Below are 19,328 nucleotides of genomic sequence, written 5' to 3' on the forward strand. Positions count from 1 at the left end.
AAATGATACTCTTCTTTTTTTTTAGAAGATGGACTTAGGAATGTGACTTTATCTTCTATGTCAGCTATTGTTGTTCTCCAAATGACGTCTTGTGCCACCTGCCCTGCTATCCCAACTCTTTTGCTATTTTAATGTAATATGCTTTAAAATATAAGATACTTCTAGTTTTTGTTTTACTTTTGAGTACCTTAAGAAAAATATTCTTTTGAAATAGATTGGCTTCTATACAGCTAGCTGATCAGCAACCATCAAATAGAGATACTGTCACTTAGCAGATAATGCAGATGGTGGAAAATGAAGCGACCCTATCAGTCACTTAAGTGTCAAAGTTTTATGCAGGATTTAGCTAGAGAAATTGCTGATATTCAACAGTTTTTAACTTACCGAATTGGCAATTTCATCTTGTTCAACCTGAGCTTATAGATAGCAAGGCCTGAACGGCACTGTTAAGATTCTCTAAAGAGGAGGCATGGAGGTGGTTGCCACTGTATCAGAGGGAAGGGACTCGCTCATGTTGCAGTTGAAGCTGTTTCTGATGTAAATACCATTATTTGAATAGGGGCATGTTTTTCCTGTGCTTTACATCTTGGCCTTGGCTTTCTACTTTGGCTTGTTCGTATCCCAGCGCCACCCATAGGACCTGGGTCCATTAACTCACATTTCCATCGTGAGCCACATTGGAACTTGTACACCTGTTCCTTTTCACCATCCTACCTGTACTTTATTGTAAGGATAGCCACCATTATTCTTAGTTTTTACATTGAGAGGGGTAAGATGAGAGTTGCTAACTAATTTTGTATGTCCTGGAATGGACTTCTGGAGAGCGCCAGCCCCACCCTGCTTCCTGCCATTCCCCACGGCTTTACTGACCCTGGGCTGGGGTTCAGGTCCTCGGCAGGGTCCCACTGACACCTCTTACTGGAACTGTTGGTGACTGCCTTGGAGCCGCATGTTTATGTTTCTGGTTACATATACCTAGGAGGAATTACTCTCTTTCGTCTTTGCCCTAGAACCCCAAAAACTTTGCGACAGTGTCTTTCATGCACTGCAGACGCTCTTTACCAAGAATTATCCTGAGAGGCCTGGAGTTGGTCCTGCCTTTGCCCCCATGACTGTGAGCCTTTCCAAGTCGCTTAGCTCTTGGCCTGGATGTCTTTAACTCTAAAGTCAGACAGTTGAATATCATGCTCCTGTGATTATAGGCCTGAAATTCACTTAAAATTGGCCTTTTCCTCCTAAAATATGAACAACAGTGTGGTACATAATTTATACTTAGTTATTACATGGACAGAATATTAATAGCACAGAATGCTTGCCTCCCTCTGGGTCTGGAGAGGGAACGCCACTGTTGACTAGGAGGAGATGTGAATGCTTGCTCCCTCCCTGCTTCCACTGCCTAAGTCCTTTTATTGCATGATTTCTGATTGAGCATGTGCGTGTGACTATAAATTTCCCCTGACAGAAACCACATCACCTCATCAGCCACATAAGAAAATGACAAAACAACCAACTGTGAAAGTATGCTTGCCAAGCATCGGGGGAAGCGGGAGGTGCATTTGTACTGGAAGAGATGGAGGCTGGAGGGAGCCAGAGCATAAGCTTTGCTGTACCTGTCTTCTTTGAGCTGCAGCATGGGGGAAATACGTTTGTGCCAGTGAGGCCAGGTTCCGGAAAACCCTTTGCTCCTTGAAGCCATGTTACCATGGCTTCCCAGTGGATGCAGAGAGGGCACAAGGGAATGAGGACATGCCACTTTCTCAGTAATTACCACATCTGTAACAGCTTATAATAGAGCTAAAGTCCATTCAGTAGATCTTCACGGAATCCTGGTGTTTTGGTTTCATTTTCTGTTTGTTTGGTCTTTTTTCAGCAGAGAATACTCAGGCTCAGAGAAGCATAGCTAGTTAGCTGGTTAGTGGTCATGCCAAGATTCAGACTGGGTCTGTCTTGCCTCAGTGCCCATGGTCTTTTACTTTACCTTGAACTGATTTTAAAGTTGGTTGTCAGCCAACTAAACATTGGCGAGAAACAGAGAAGAGGAAATCCATCCCGTGGTGTTACCTTCAACCCACTCCAAGGTTTCTCTGCTTTGATAGAAAGAGCACTAGGGGGAAAGAGACGAACATCTGCCCAACTTCAATCAACTTTTAAGAAAGGCTATAAAGTATCAAAGACACCTTTAAGAGATGAAAAGGGAAAATTATTCTTACCGAGGAAAAGCGGACAACTAATTTTAAAATGGACAAAAGAGTTGAACAGACACTTCCTCAAAATGTCTAACCAGATGGTGGATGAGCAGGTGAAAAGATGTTTGACGTCATTAGTCATCAGAGAAATGCAAATGTGAGCCACAGTAGACATGACCACATACCCTCCAGCGTTGCTGAGGACAACTGTAGTACCCAGTGCTGGTGAAGATCTGTAAGCAACTACATCTCTCAGTCACTTCTGGTAGCATCTCAGTTGATAAAACCGTTTTGAAAACCATTTGGTAGTTTCAAATACAGCTGAACACACTCACACTATATAACCCAGCACTTCCAACACTTAAGAGTGTGACCATCAGAAATACGTACGTATGTTTGGCTGGGTACGGTGGCTCACGCCTGTAATCCCAGCACTTTGGGAGGCCAAAGTGAGTGGATCATGAGGTCAGGAGTTCAAGACCAGCCTGGCCAAGATGAGGAAACTCCATATCTACTAAAAATACAAAAATCAGCTGGGCGTGGTGGCAGGCACCTATAATCCCTGCTACTCACGAGGCTGAGGCAGAAAATTGCTTGAACCTAGGAGGTAGAGGTTGCAGTGAGCCAAGATCATGCCATTGCACTCCAGCCTGGGCTACAGAGCAAGACACAGTCTCAACAAAAAAAAAAGAAATATGTACATATGTTCATCAGAAGGTCTATAGGAAAGTGATCATAGCAGCACAATTTCTAGTAGCCAAAAACTGGAAACTAACAAAAAGCCCAACAGCAATATGATAAACACATACATTACGGTATGTTCACATAGTGCACTACGTACCGCAGTGAATATCAGCAGACTATTGCTACACGTAACAACATGGTTGGATCTCACAAACATGATGCCGAGCAAAAGGAGGTAGACACAAAAGACTGCGTAGTATAGGACATCTGTTACGTGAAGTTAAAAAGCAGGAAAAACCAAACAATGCTGTTCAAAGTGTCAGACCTGCGTTAACTTTGTAGGTGTGAGAGGGAATGCCTGGCAGGGAGCAAGTACAGTTCTTGGGGTGCTGGCAGTGTTGTGTTTCTTGATCCGAGTGCTGGTTACACAGTGTGTTCAGATTTTGAAAATACATCCAGTTCTTCCCTTGTGATATGTGCACTTTTCTCTAAGTATATTATGCTTTAATACGACGTTTTTAAAGTATTATATATACAGATGCTAGTCTTTAATTTTTGACTCCCAGTGTGGCAATATAAATTTAAATCAACTTAGTGATTTGCATAGGCATAAAATTGGAATTTTGTGACATATTGTGCCCTACATTGTGGGAGAAATGCTCATTTTTTCTTGATAATGCTTCATTGGCTTCAATTTGTCTGGTCCTGACAAGTGGAGAAAGGAAGGAAATAGTGAATTCTGCAACTGTAGCAATTATTGCTGCTTAGCACTCACTCGGCCAAGCCAACGTTGGCTAGTCAGATTCTCACCAGATTACAGAATCTTGTCTGGAAATCTGTAGTAAAACGTATTATTTATAATTTTTGTACCTCCAAGAAGAAAAGCATAAGAAAAATCCTACGAAATGCTAAGATCAGGCAAAAACAAATTCTGAACATTCACTTTTAGGAAACAAGGTGAAAATATGCAAAGGGAAGTCCTCTTTTCACAGGGGCAGTCTTCATTTTCAGTGGTAACTGAAAAGGCAGCCCTGAATACTTAGAGAACCTTAGCAACTGTCTGAAAAGGATTTTACAAAATGTTCAGGTGTGTAGGTTGAATTTTCAAATTCTTGTCTCAACACAAAACTAATTGAGTTCTAGCAAAGAAGCTGACTGGAAGAAGAACAAACGTGTTTTAAAAAACAAAATATAGGCCGGGCGCGGTGGCTCAAGCCGGTAATCCCAGCACTTTGGGAGGCCGAGGCAGGTGGATCACGAGGTCAAGAGATCGAGACCAACGTGGTCAACATGGTGAAACCCCGTCTCTACTAAAAATACAAAAAATTAGCTGGGCATGGTGGCGCGTGCCTGTAATCCCAGCTACTCAGGAGGCTGAGGCAGGAGAATTGCCTGAACCCAGGAGGCGGAGGTTGCGGTGAGCCGAGATCGGGCCATTGCACTCCAGCTTGGGTAACAAGAGCGAAACTCCGTCTCAAAAAAAAAAAAAATATATATATATATATATAAAACACCGCCTGACACAGAGTCGATGTCATCTGAGACAGAATGTTGAGAATCAGTTCTGTTCTTCCATGGAGTGCCCATTGTCCTATCTTCTCTTTGACCACTGGGGAATCTGACCCAAGGTCGATTGATCTCTAAAAGGTCGCATCATAGGTGATAAAGCAAGGCAGGACCCACCATCTTTAAACTTGCAGCCTCCTTCCTTTCACCCCATGGGAGAGATTTTAAATCATAGCCCAACAATTAAAAGGTGTGGTATTAATGCATGTCTTTCAAAATGTCTCTTTCAGCTTGCTGCCCTTGAATTTCCTCCAAAGAAACTATTTGGAAATAAGGATGAACGTGTGGTTGCTGAGAGGCGAAGTCGCTTAGAGGTAACAGAATTAAGCTGTTTTTGCTCTGTGCAAGTAGAAAATGTGCCATCTAATTGACCAGTAAGAATTGTTTCTGTTAAATACGATTACATTTGTTCACAAGTGTGAAGGTGCTGCCTCATTAACACAGGAGGTGGCAGCAGTAGATTATGAAGATATGACATCAGCTTGTTTAAGATACAAGTCCTTATCTTCCTCTGGTCTAGCGGAACATTTTTCTCGTTTTTAAGAAGATGTATTTATTCTAAGGGTTAGGAAGCAGGATGTGAGTGAGAACTAAATATTCACCATAGACAGATGGTATGTGATACAAGATGAGAGTACAAAGCTTGCTGCAAAAACTTGGAATTAATTAACTGAAGATTTATAGTATTACATCATTGTTGCTTTTTCAAGAGAGTTGGAAGCAAAAAGACACATACCTATTTTAGTCACGGGTAGGTTTCATTTGACTTATTTTAACTTAATCTCCCAAGCCAGCTACATGTAGAACTCTGGTTTAACACAACTCGTTTTTCTGACTGCCTCACTGCCAGTGCACACTGTTGACTGCTTTATCTGGTTTATATTTCTTTTCTGGGATATAGTTGCTTATTTGGTTGGAGACGCTAATGAGGCTGAGTCTTTTCGCCAGGGCAGGGGCCAATTGTTTTCTTTGAGAATGGTGAAAGCGTGATCATGGCTAGTCCTTGCTTGTTGGTCACTCGCTTGCCATTGTGAAACACTGAGGCAGACAAGGGACAGAAGTACAAATAGCTGATGATGGCCTAGTATCAGCAGGCTTTCAGGGGGACTCTCAAACTTCTTTTGTTTCTATTTTTGTTTTGTTTGAGACAGAGTCTCTGTCACCCAGGCTGGAGTGCAATGGCACGATCTCGGCTCTCTGCAATCTCCACCTCCCAGGTTCAAGGGAGTCTCCTGCCTCAGCCTCCTGAGTAGCTGGGATTTCGGGCGTGCACCACTATGCCCAGCTAATTTTTGTATTTTTAGTAGAGACTAGGTTTCACCATGTTGGCCAGGGTGGTTTCAAACTCCTGACCTCAAGTGATCCTCCCACCTTGGCCTCCAAAGTGCTAGGATCACAAGGGTGAGCCCCTGCGCCCGGCCCTTTGCTACTTCTTTACGAGTAATAATAGTAAGACCTATTAGAAATAAAGTCTAATAGAGAAAGGCCTGAGAGAGCCCTTTCTGGATTGTGAAGTGCTATATAAAAAGTAGGTGTTCTCATTCCTGGTGACTGCCAGTTAAAATGGCTTCCCATGGCATGCACCTAATGCCAGTGAACAAGGATTAGGGAAATATCTGGAAGCTGGAGATTCCCGTGAGGGCAGAAGGAGAGAAGTGGAAGCCAAGGAGAAACTGAAGACTGGGAGGTTGTTGTCCGTGAGGAGCATTTTAGAGTTTTGAGATCTTGAATATAGAACCACTCAGAGAAAAGAGGAGTTTCAGAGTGCAGTCATGCTTAGAGGCGTTTGAGTTAAACTACAGAGTCACACATCTGAAGAAGTAATTCCTCCTAGGAAGGCATGCTCCTGATTCCCAACTAAAGAATTTGTCTTCAAGGAAAAGATTATTGCAGTGAGTCTGCTTGATCGAATTTTCTCAAAGTTTTGATTGTATCATACAAGAAAATTAAAAATAGCAGTAGAACAAGGGATGATTTTCTTTACCTAACTCTTCCCTGCCTTCGTTAACTAGACGTGCCTTTAATGGAGACATGGAGAATGATGGTTTATGAACTTGTTTTTATATGCCAACAGAAAATAGATGGTTGTCATCCCTGGCTACTCAGGGCTCTGGTTAAACTCACATGGTGCGCAGCTGTGCCACGGGGCATTCTGTGTGCCATGCATTTGTAAGCACAACACGGGTACCCGTGGTTTTCCATTCCAACTTCCTGAGTTAGAGCAAAGTTCAGGGCACTCTTTCATTCTTAATGCTTTCAGCTGGAACCTCTGTTTGTCCTTTTGGCGTCACTCCTTCATCACTTAATGCTTCTAAACCTTCAGAGGTTGGTGAGCAGAGTTTTAGTTTAGTATCTCTGCCTAGGCAAGGATCCCTTCCCTTGGCTGTGACTGCTCTTTATCTACGGCACTATCCTCTAGAGAACAGCTTCCACACCTTATGGAAATAAGCGCTTACTTTTGAAATTTAATGCACTTCACCTAATGTTGACTTTTAAATCCTCTATCTTCTTTTCAAGGACCAAGTATAAGTAACCTTCACTTTAATAGAAAGTTAATCTGAGATTCTCGAGTTAATTCCCTATTTTCATTTGAAAATGAATTTTTTCTGGGAAAAGTTCTGAACTTTTTCATCTTCATATGAAAATCAACGTAGTTATTATCCCTGAACTTCCCATTTAATTCAACAAACATTTATTTCATTCCTTAATACATGCTGGAGACAGTGCTAGGTGTTATATAGAATACAAAAACAAATGACATATTTCCTTTCCTCTAAGTGCATATGTTTAAATTCCTATATGAAACTTTACCTAGTGGCATAATATAAATACTTAAACACATATGGATTCCAGTAGGACACATCTGTACTAGCTAATGTGATCTCTGCTTAAAAGAAATTATCTGACCAATTATTTATATTCAGAAATGCAGCTTTCTAAACCTCACCATGATATAGCTGTATAAAGCAGTGTTTTAAGTAGGCATTCAATTGTGTTTTGATTTTTCTTGCTATTAAAAGATTTCTAAGATTTGGACCTCATATTTGAGTTTATTAGCAAAAAGTATAAAATGTTTTCACATTAAAGACATAGACACCATTTTGACACTCTCAAGTTATGAAAGTTAAATCTGTTAAAATATTTATTTTTAAAAATGATGAATATGAACAGAAATTTCTTACTGTTGTCAGATGTTTTGGAAATTAGTTTTTGTTTTTGTTTTTAACCTTGGAGCCAGGAGTATTGGTTGTATGTCTGGTGGTGGGTGGTGACAGCATGGGGACTGGAAATTGTAACATTTGACATATTGCACCATTTAAAGGCTGGATAAGAATGTGATGGCTGTAAGATGGTAAGTAGTGGAGTATAAATTGGATCGTGAGTGCTAATCTTACTGACAACCTTCTGTCTGCTCCACTGATACCTGGCCAACTTTGGTTTGTAGCTGGAGCCAGTTTTTCCAAAATCTGACTAATAATTGCTTTACATCTCATGCTCAAATGCTCCCCAGCATTTTTGTTCAAAAAAAACCTGTGGAATTTTTGAAGATTTCTAACATGGGTAAATCTCCCTAGGCTGCCATCCTGGTCCAGCTCAAGCAGTTCAGTGTAACTGTGCATGTTGTGGTCAGACTCTGCCCTCAGGCAGTCAGAGGCCTCTGCTAGTAACACTCCCCACATGTGACATGCTTCCCAGGCTCCAGACATTCCTTCCTAGCCCTGACAACTACCTGGGAGACATGTTTTGGCAGATAAAAGCAGCGGAGGTTAACAGGAAAAGGACATACCCAGTCTCTGATGTTTTAGTTTGACCAAAAGGTGCTTTTTAATGTATTTTCAATCAGGATAACTGTTGGATCGAGCCATAAGAAACTGCCCTTGTGTTGTAGACCAGAAATGGTGGCGTGTCAGAAATTTCATATGCTTCACATAATGCCTACTTTCTCACATTTACTTGGTGTTTATTAAGGCCAAGCATGAATGAAAAATGCTTGTGATATCCTGTCATGTATTTCTCACAATGAACTTGTGAGGTGAGTTCTACCGTTATCTTCATCATACAGGTGAAGGCCTATGTCTTGGGGAGGAGAAAGAAGGTCACAAAGGTAGTAAGTGGCAAAGCCACAGTTCATACTCAGTTGTCTTTTAGAACAAACCCCTTCTTTTAATCAGCATACTCTAAGTTTGGAATGGAGTTGGTTCTTTCTGCAAAGAAATGCCATTGCTGTTGAAAATGTGTCGCCTTCCAGTGTTATCACTACAGTGTTAACTAAGATCCACTGTCTAATTATTTATTGTTAAATGCCATTCCAGTTATTCAACAATTATTGAGCACCTACTCTGTGCCAAGCAGTGTTGTAGAACTGAAGAAACTAGAACACAAGCCCCTTCCCTCGTCTCTTAACTAACCATTGGCAGGAAGGGTGGTTTTTATTTATAACCTTATTTTGTTTAAGGAAAGGTGTTTATTGTGATTGTTGATTTCATATACTCATTTTATGAGTAATACAAGGTTCTGAATCTTAGTTGCTTATAGCTTTATTTATGAGATGTCACATTGTTCTTGTGCAGATTTAAGTGTATGTCAAATTCACCAAAGCATAAAAAAGGATATGTTACGTGAATTACTGAAGAATATAAGCTTAGAATATCGTTAAAGAAATTTTTATGGCTGTAAATATTACGTATATTATATAAAATATATATGTATGTAAACACACACACATACATACTATATAAATGTGTATATCCAAATGGATATCAAATTGAGCTCTAATAAATGTGGTATACAGCATTTCTTAACAATGGACCTGAAACATCTCAAGCTGAACCATATGGTTCTAGAATATACTGTTTCTCAAATTGCCAATAGTGAAGGGCCAATTATTTAATTTCATCACTTATCAGTACTTTTGCACAATGAATGACAATTACAAGAAAAAATGAAAAGGACATACAAAATAGAAGCATAATTATTTTCCTTATTATATATGGATTCGACAGACATTAAATTAGTTAAATTGCAGTAGAAGTGTCTGAAGCCTAGACCACAGTTTGAGTAGTGCGGCTTTGGAACATCCATGAAACCTCACCTCTACTTCTTTAAGAGTCCTGTCACTTTTTAACATGTATCAAAAGATGTTTATGTCTCACATCTTCCCTGCTGTACTCTTCAGTACTTGAAGTCAGCCAAATTGACGTCTAGTTCAATCCCTAGTCTCCCGTTATACTTCACATGTTTTACCTTCACCGAATTATCAGAAAATCTGCCCAAATTAGCCCCAAGTTAATGAGCTTTCTGTTTTATTTTGTTTTTGCTCATTGATGAAAGGTACGTTTTGGGTTACTAATTTCAGAGAACATTATTATCTACTTGGAAATGTTTCTACTAATCATGTTAATCATCATTTCAAGGAGTAACTATAATTAATGAAAAAACATGAAATCCTCTAAAACCACAAAACTTTACAGAATCATACTGGAAGTAAGAAGCTGAGACATCCTAGGAAGTTTTCTTCAAAACTGCCTAGAAAACTGGGGCAGGCAGCAAACCAAATCTACCTCTTCTGTTCCTATTTGCATCTCCTTAGCTTGAGCATTAAGATAGATCAAAATAGATGTGATAGCTAGGAGTATGGATTGGAGCAGATCATCCCAGTTTTGAGTACTGATTCTATTACTTTGTAATTATTTAATGTCACTGTTTCAGTTTCCTTCTCTGAACAATGAAGATAATAATACGACTTTCCTAGAGTTGTACTGATAATTAAATGCGATTGTATACATAACACAGAATCTGGTACAAAGGAAAAACAGTTAAAAGTGGTAGTTGGTCCTCTGATAATAGTGATGATTGTGGTGGTAGTGATGGTGATAATGGTAAGGAGAATGATGAAGCCTTATGGTGCATTTCAGAGCTGTTTTAAGAGCCAAGGGAGGGCAGAAGAGCACCACTCCCCAGCAGTCATGAAATGTAACAATAATAATATCTCAGTTTGTTACATTTACATGTAAAATCAATTTCTGAGACCAGAGACACTAAAATCCTGTCAACAATTCTTATTCATGATAATTCCTGGAAGATACTGGAATTCTTGCTGTAATACCAGCTTGTCTTTCAACCTATAAGATTGTAATCTAAAAAACAGAAATGATTTTCTAGAAGATTTAATCATGATGGAGCTGTTGTCCAAAACGATAAAGATTAGAGGCACAGGATCATTATGAAAGGAGCACAGTTCCTCCAGATTGACACAATGGTTGTTTACAGCTGGTTAGTTCTTTTGGCATGACTGCCAGGTCATTGCCTGAAAGACTACTAACTGTGAAGTCCCCAGCTGACCTGTTGTATGCCCTGGGCTTCTGCCTGTGAAAAAAATAGGTTAAGTGTCAATGAGTTTCAGCCAAAAAAAATCCCAGGAATACACCTGTTTTTAAAGCAATGTTAGATTTATTGATTCACCGCAACAAGAAAGAACCATGCGAACCACAGGAACTATGCAAACTTCTCAGTAAGAAGGCATTAAAAGGAAGATATTAAGAATTTGGGCTTATATTAGCTAATTTGGGGAAGAGTACAGGAAAGCAGGGCTTTGCTCTGGATTGGATGCTGGGGGCAGTTCCCTGATTGGGTGTATTAATAATTCTTAGCTAGAAAGCAAGAAGAACAGAGTGAGGTTTAAAACATGATTGATAAACCAAGATATGGACTCAACCTAAGTGTCCATTAATGGATGAATGACAATATAGTATATATACACAATTGAATGTTATTTAGCCTTAAAAAGAATGAAATCCTGTCATTTACAGCAATATGAATGGAACTGGGGGTCATTATGTTAAGTGTAATAAGCCAGGGACAGAAAGACAAATATTCCATGTTCTCATTCATATGCGGGAGCAAAAAAAGTGGATCTCATGGGGATATAGAGTAGAATGGTGGTTACCAGAGGCTGAGAAGGGGATGAGGATGGGAGAAGAGAAGTTGGTTAAAAGGCATGAAAATACAGTGAGAAGGAGTAAGTTCTAGTATTTGATAATGCAGTGGGGCTATGACAGTTCATTATAACTTATTGTATATTTCAAAATTGCTAGAAGATATGAATTGCAGTGTTCCTAACACAAAGTAAAGATAAATGAGGTAATGGATATTCCAATTACCTTGACATTACACATTTTATGTAGGTATCAACTCTCACGTATAGCCCCAAGATATGTATAACTATAGCATATCAATAAAAAGTATGATTAATGAAAGGCACTATATTAGTCCAGAAAAGGAAGTATTTGATTATATTTGATCACAGTGTTCATGTTTTTGTCTTTGTGTCTTTGATCTGGCATGATTATAGAGTGGTCTTTTTTTAATTTTTAATTTTTTGGCTTGATCCTTCATGGTCACAGAGTAGACTTGTCTGGCGTTGATATTCTTTGAAATTGTTTATGGTCCATGGGAGAACATGGCTGCTTAGCTGTGAGAACACCAGGCCAGTTCCCAACTGCTTTGCTTTTATTTTTCTCGCAGTAAAGGGATGCCCAGAGTTTATAGGCATTGTCCTATCTAATGGGAAACCTGAGCTAAATGAAGAACTGTTTCCAAAATAAAGTCTCAGTAGTTCAAATGACTTATCTGCCAAATACAGGTATTAGTAATGGCTGTCAGTATTGAAACATCTCCACCACCACCACCTCACAGCCAGTAGTCACCTTTCTGGCTTATGGTACCTGCAACATACCCTCTAGTTTTTTCTGACTAAAAACAGTTTCTCATTCTACTTTATTTTACTCTCAAACCTCTAATTTTCAATAATAGAATCATTTAGTGTAGACGTTTTATAGATGGAGTCTTTTTGGTTTCCAAGTAAATATCCAGGGGTAAAAATCCTCAGTATTTCTGAGTTTCCTCAATCACTTACCTATTGGAAAGATATTAGGGAATTCTACATTTAATGTTCTTTTCTTCTATTCTCTGCTGGTCTCACAAAGCATATAATAATAGAACCATTATGAAACCTAAGCAGAAATTAAAGAAATACTTCATAGGAAGAACTGTTTTCTTTCTCATTTAGGTTTTTATTTTTCCTTGTGGTTATCTGGTTATTTACATTAGCGGGAGCTGTTTTCTGTTATTAGTCCATTACCACTATCACCAATAGCAAAGCATTTTTGAAAGGTGTTATGTTCAGTGGCTGTTGGAGTCTTCAAGGAAATTGAACTGGAGTCTGGGGGCTTTTCCATGTTGGTGGTTCTTGGAGTCAGAGAAGCTGAAGATGCTGTGATCCTGAGGCTAACTGCCTGTCAAATCATTTTATACAACAGAAATCTTATGAATATGTGTTAGTGCTTTATGAATGCATCAATAAGCAAGAGTCTCCCGTTGGAGGGTTAAGTGGGAAAATCTCACTTTGGTTTTCATGAGGAAACCACATTGGTTTAAGAGGAAGGCAAAAGTAAGGCAACTGTTTTCAAGAATAATAACAACTTTCAAACGTAGATGGAAGCCTAGTGGAGAAAAGGGAAGACTCACTACACTGTCATTAGACAGTTGTACTTGGCCATTTTTCTCCTTCTCATTCCCCAAATGACACTCATTACTGACTCAGGAAGTCAAAACCCACTGTAAGCAGAAAGTGCTTCTCCATCTTTGGGCTACGAATTTAAACTCTAAGCTGGAAATTGGGATCTTCATTTCTTTATTAAGCATGTTTTAAGTCAACCAAAACATCTCAGGGCTTGGAATACTTCCCTCAGCTCAAACGTATTCTCCTCTGAAAGGCCTTCCCTGCCCACCAAGTAGAAGCAGCCTGGCCCTAATGCCGTCCACCAGATCATCTTCCCTGTTATTTATTGGTCACACCATTAAGCAGTTGTTGGGAAGTTTCTTTGCTTATTGATTGGTTGATTTTGTTTTGTGAAGTATTTTATGTTTTATGAGAAGCTAAGTTTGTGAAGACAGCAATTCCAGATGCTTCATTTACCTAGAGCAGTATTAGTATCTGCCCCTAAAAGGTCCTCAGTAGATATTTGTTCCGTGTCCAGTTAAAGCTGTGTTGAACAGCAAATAGCAGACACTTGTTCTGACACACACACAAAAATTTTAAGTAAGAGCACATTTGTAAACATGGGTTTGAATGCTTGCTCTACCACATTACAAGATGACACTGGGCAAGTTATTTAACCCCTCTCAGCATCATTATTCTCAATGCAAAACAAGAATAAGAACAACTAATTTTCAGGATTGTCGAGGGGATCAAATGAGAATAATATGTAAAAGGTACCTAATAGAAAACATAGCCTGTAATATATCCTCAGTCGATACATGATAAAGTTAAAAGCAAACACTATAAAACCATTAGACCTGGTTGTAAATTATTGCTCTGCTACTTAATGACTGAGCAATCTTGGACAAGTTACTTCTGTGTGAATCTGTTTTCTCACCTATAAAATGGAAATAATTTTACTCATCTTACACAGTTCTGAATTTATATAAAATATTTGGATAGATTCCTGACACATAGCAAACACTAGAAATGATTACTTTTTTCAAGCTGTTGCTTCTTTGCAGTTGTCTTATAGTGAGTTATAGTATAATTTTACAAGTAAACATTTAAAATCCTAGCTTATGCAGTAAGACAGGAAAAAATATATACTAATTGGAAAGTAATATATAAAACTTTGTTATTCACAGATGACATGATTGTTTATGTAGATAATTTGAAAGAATTAACAAAGAAAAAAACTCCTGGCATCGATACATGATTATAACGAGATTGTAGAATACATGGTTAATATATAAACACCAATAGCTGTTCTATATGCCAACAATAAACAAATGAAATTGGAAATTAATAACACAATGCCATTTACTTTAGCATCCACCAAAACTAAATTCTTGTGTATAAATCCAAAAAAATATGTGCAAGCTGTATATGAGTAAAATTTTAAAGTTCTGTGAAAGAAATGAAAGATGAACTAATGAACAGGTATTCCATGTTCATGGTTATGAAGACTCAATACTGTTAAGATATCAGTTTATTGCAAGTTTATCTATAGATTCAACTCAGTCCGAATCAAATTCAGAAGATTGACACTACCAAACTAATACTTAATATAAAGCTGCAGTAATCAAGACAGTTTGGTACTGGTGAAAGAATAGACAAATAGGCTGGACACAGTGGCTCACGCCTGTAATCCCAGCACTTTGGGAGGCCCAGGTGGGCAGATCACAAGGTCAGGAGTTCGAGACCAGCCTGGCCAATATGGTGAAACCCCATCTCTACTAAAAATACAAAAATTACCCGGGCATGGTGGCAGACGCCTGTAATCCCAGCTACTTGAGAGGCTGAGGAAGGAGAATTGCTTGAACCTGAGAGGTGAAGGTTGCAATGAGTCCAGATTGTACCACTACACTCCAGCCTGGGTAACAGAGTAAGACTCTGTCTCGGAAAATGTGGGCAAAAGACCTGAATAGACATCTCACCAAAGAAGATATACAGATGGCAAATAAGCATATGAAGACAGGCTTAATAATATATGTCATTAGGAAATTGAAAACGAAAACAGGATACCACTCTACACCTAATAGAATGGCCAACAGCTGGAACATAAACAGCACCCAGTGCTGCTGAGGATGTGCAGCATCAAGAACTGTCATGATTGCTGGTGTTCACAGGATTTTGGCGGTTTCTTACAAAACTAAACATACTCTTACCATATGATCCATCCTTCTCACTCTTTGGTATTGACCCAAAGAAACTGAAAATGTGCCCTCTCGAAAATCTGCACATACATGTTTATAGTAGTATTAATCATAATTGCCGAAGTGTGGATATAACCAAGATGTCCTTCATTAGGTCGAGGGATAAACTGTGGTACATCCAAACAATAGAATGTTATGAAGCACTAAAAAGAAACAAACTTTCAAGCCATGAAGAGATTTTGGCAGAACCTTGAATGAATATTACTAAGTAGAAGAAGACAAGTTGAAAAGATTATATGGTGTATGATTCTAACTATATGGCATTTTGGAAAAGATACAACGATTGAGACAATAAAAGGATCAGTGGTTGCCGGGGATTTGAGGGAGGGGAGACATGAACAGACAGAGAACAAAGGATTTTTAAGGCAGTAAAATTACTCTGTATGATAGATAATGGTAGTTACATGTCATTATACATTTTTCAAAACCCACAGAAAGTACAACAAGAGTGAATTCTAATGTAAGCTGTGGACTTTGGGTGATAATGATGCCTCAATGTAGTTTCATCAGTTCTAACAAATGTACCACTCTGGTGTGAGATTTTGATAGCAGGGGAGGCTGTGCATATTTAAGGGGTCAGGTGGTTATATGGGAAATTTCTATACCCCATTTTTCTAAGAGCCTAAAACTACTCTAAGAAGTAAAATCTGTTTTTTAAAAGATACATGTTTAAAAATTATCACGTGGTAATTATGCATTTATAATCGTCCTTTCCTCCTTTTCTCTCTTAATTCCTCTTTCACTTTTACGCTTCGTCGAAGCTCTTATTTTTCCACTGTGCCCTTATTGCAAAGAAAGTGAGACAGAGAGAGAGAGAGAGGGAGAGAGAGAGAGAGAAGGAAAGAAGGAAAGAAGGAAGAAGGAAGGAAAGAAAAAGAAAGAAAGAGAGAGAAAGAAAGAGGAAGGGAAGAGAAGAAGAGTGGCTAGGTAGATGGACAGATGGGTAGATTTGACACTATTAATCATTTTTTCTTGAGAGTGTAATGCTAAACTGTTATTAAAAGGAAAACATCTTCCAAACAAGTTATGTTTTTCATATGTATTTTCCACTGCTTAGCACATGATAGTTTGTATTTTATTAGAAGTGGCTCACTCATTACTCTAAAATTTGAGAGTCACTGTTGTATCTTCTACCAGCACCATATTTATTCACTTGTTCTTCCCAAACTCAAGTTCAATGTCTGTCTGTATGAATCAATCATCGCCTTCCCAAGTCTGGAAATTAGACCTCGTGGGATTCCCTTTCCATGTTAAAATATTTGAACACCGACGCCAAGAAGGAAATATGCTGTAATCACATGTAGCCATTAAGAGGTGAGAGGCCACATGGAAAACTGATATAATCGGACAAAGAATTGTAAAGATCCTTTTCCTCTGTAACTTTTATATACTATTGCAAATACTTTGTCACACTGACGTTTGGTGGAGGGCCTTCATATTCTTCTATCTTGTAGTAACCTTTATGATAGTCTAAGTGACCTATTACTAGATTTAACTGTTAATACATTTAATTGTTAGTATAAATTGTAATAGGTTGCTCCTGCCTCCACCTCTTAACCCTCTACAGTACTGAAACTAAATTCTCCGTAGTTCTGTCAGACAGAAAAGTTGACATAATCTTCTATTAAGTTAGTGTGCAGAGCCAGAAGTACTTGAGGATGCTAATTTTAATATCAAAATGTGGTTAGAATTTTTCATGGAAATGAGAATGTCTTCATTTAAGGACATGGCCAAAATTCTCTTTGGTATGGAGTGACCTTCTGTGACAATTCTTTGCAACCCTTTATGGTTCAAAAGAGCAAATTGCCTTTTCCTAAGAATGTTGAGTGTGTTAATATTAGGTGTTAAATGAGTTCTTAAAATCAGAGAATGCAGCTCTGTTATATTAGCCAACTTCTACCATGCAAAGTGTAATACAACCATTTCAAACTTGCCAAGCCTCATTGGATTCAAGGAAATCTCAGATACTGTGATGTAGAAACTAATACCCTATGTTTTTTTCTTTATTACTTTATTTTTGTGACAATATATAGAAAACTGGAATTAATAATGTAATAAACCCCAATGTACCCTCTCCATTACCCCATTTCAACATATAATCAGCGTGGGGTCAGTCTTTATATGTGTATGCACGCACGCATGGGATGATTTTAAAGCAAATATTAGATATCATATTATTTCATCTATAAATATTTTAAGCTATATCTCTTAAGAAAGTAAGACTTTAATTATTAAATATAACCAGAATACTGTCATCAGAAACATACATACAGGCACACACACCCCAAATTAATCTCTCAATATAAACAAATATTCAGTCAGTGTTCAGGCCATACCAATTTTCTCATGTCTTACAATATATATGTTTGAATCAAGACCAACGTATTTACACATAGCATTGGTTAATATGTTTTTCTAGTTTCTTACAATCTATAGGTGTTTTCTTTTTCTCTCTCTCTCTCTTTTTTTTCTCGCCATTTATTTGTTGAAGACAGCATGTCATTTACCTGTTGAATTCATGTTCTGGGTTTCGCCTAGTGCAGCCCTGTGGCATCATTCACCCTGGTCCCCTAACCCTGCATCTTCTGAAAACTAGAGGCTTAAGTTCAGGTTTGATTTTTTTGGCAAGAACACGTTATAGGTGGGACTGTACTTCTAATTGCATTTTATGGGAAGCACTTCATGTCTGATGGTTTCTCTTTTAGGGTCTTTGCTGTCTCTATTAAAGCAATTCCATGACGGTGACAGTCATCAATCATGCTCAGGACTGCCTCCCATGCATGCACTGAGCCTGTTCTGGACACAGTCAGTCGTATAGTTTGTGTCTTCAAGGAGCTCACAATTCTGCTGGAGCAGAAACACATCATTACAGGAGACTGTCATAATTGCAAGGGTACTCAGACTTCTTTTGTTAAGGTCAGAGGACATGAGTCCCAAAGCAGTCGTTCTCAAATCTCTCTGGCCTAATCTTTGAAATTATCTTGGCAGCCTTTTGAAAAATACAGATTCTTGCTGGGCATGGTGGCTCGTGTCTGTAATCCTAGCCCTTTGGGAGGCTGAGGCAGGTGGATCACAAGGTCAGGAGTTTGAGACAAGCCTGACCAACATGGTGAAACCATGTCTCTACTAAACATACAAAAATTAGCTAGGTGTGGTGTCATATGCCTGTAGTCCCAGCTACTCAGGAGGCTGAGGCAGAAGAATTGCTTGAACCCGGGAGGCAGAGGTTGCAGTGAGCCAAGATCGTGCCACTGCACTCCAGCGTGGGCAACAGAGCAAGACTCCATCTCAAAAAAAAAAAAAAGAAGAAGAAAAGAAAATAGATTCTCCAGCCTTGTTCCAATATATTTGATTCAGCAGGACTAGGGTGGGACTCAGGGATCTGGATCTACTGTGGGAAGGTGAGATTGGTGGTTGAGTGTAGAGAGGGAGGGAATAGCCAGATTCTACAAGCTATCTCCATGACTTTGGACCAGATCCATAGGATGAGGAGCCAATGGAATTTTGTCAACAGCAAGGTGGAGGGATGAGGTTTTACCACTGTGGAGAGAATGGTGGGGGCAGGAAGGGCTGTGACTGGGGTGTTCCCATCTTCCAGGGAAACACGATTGTGGCCTAAACTAGGTGCACTGGCAGCTGAGATGAGAAAAGCTGATAGATTAGAGTCATATACAGGAGATGGAATCCACATGGCTTGTCATTAAACTGGATAAGACATGAATGGCAGTGATGAAATTGTTATGAACACCCAAAACCCTGGACATTAATCTTAACAAGACAGTGAAATCTAGTGTTAAATACATTTGTGAGTTTTACATTTCCACACATAACTCATGGTACTGACATAGTGCTTTTTACCACTTCACAAATTGTGGCTTGGAAGCTCTATTAGCGTTCTCCTGAGAAATAGAACTAATCAGCAATGAGGGAGAGAGAATTGATTCAAGTGATCATGTGATTTTGGAAGCTGAGCAGTCTCAAGATCTCCAGTTGAGAGAGAGAGGGGATTGACTTATGTGATTATGAAGGCTGAAAAGTCTCAAGATCTGCATTTGGCAAGCTGGAGACCCAGGAGAGCTGGTGGTGTGGTTTCAATTTGGGTGTGAAGACCTCAGAATCAGGAGTGCTGGTGGT

The 19,328-nt window shown here is 39.0% G+C and overlaps 1 protein-coding gene across 3 annotated transcripts in view; it reads left to right on the forward strand.

Annotated features, from left to right (window-relative positions):
* Positions 1-19,328, forward strand: part of KIF16B (kinesin family member 16B) — a 314,783-nt gene that overhangs the window by 267,773 nt on the left and 27,682 nt on the right. For all 3 annotated transcript variants that reach the window (XM_039479728.2, XM_074406214.1, XM_074406215.1), the window contains one exon: positions 4,667-4,750. In XM_039479728.2, coding sequence (XP_039335662.1) covers positions 4,667-4,750 — 84 coding nt within the window. The remainder of the gene's footprint in view (positions 1-4,666; positions 4,751-19,328) is intronic.

The sequence above is a fragment of the Saimiri boliviensis genome, chromosome 9 (assembly GCF_048565385.1).
Source record: "Saimiri boliviensis isolate mSaiBol1 chromosome 9, mSaiBol1.pri, whole genome shotgun sequence".
In the NCBI taxonomy this organism is placed as follows: Eukaryota; Metazoa; Chordata; class Mammalia; order Primates; family Cebidae; genus Saimiri; species Saimiri boliviensis.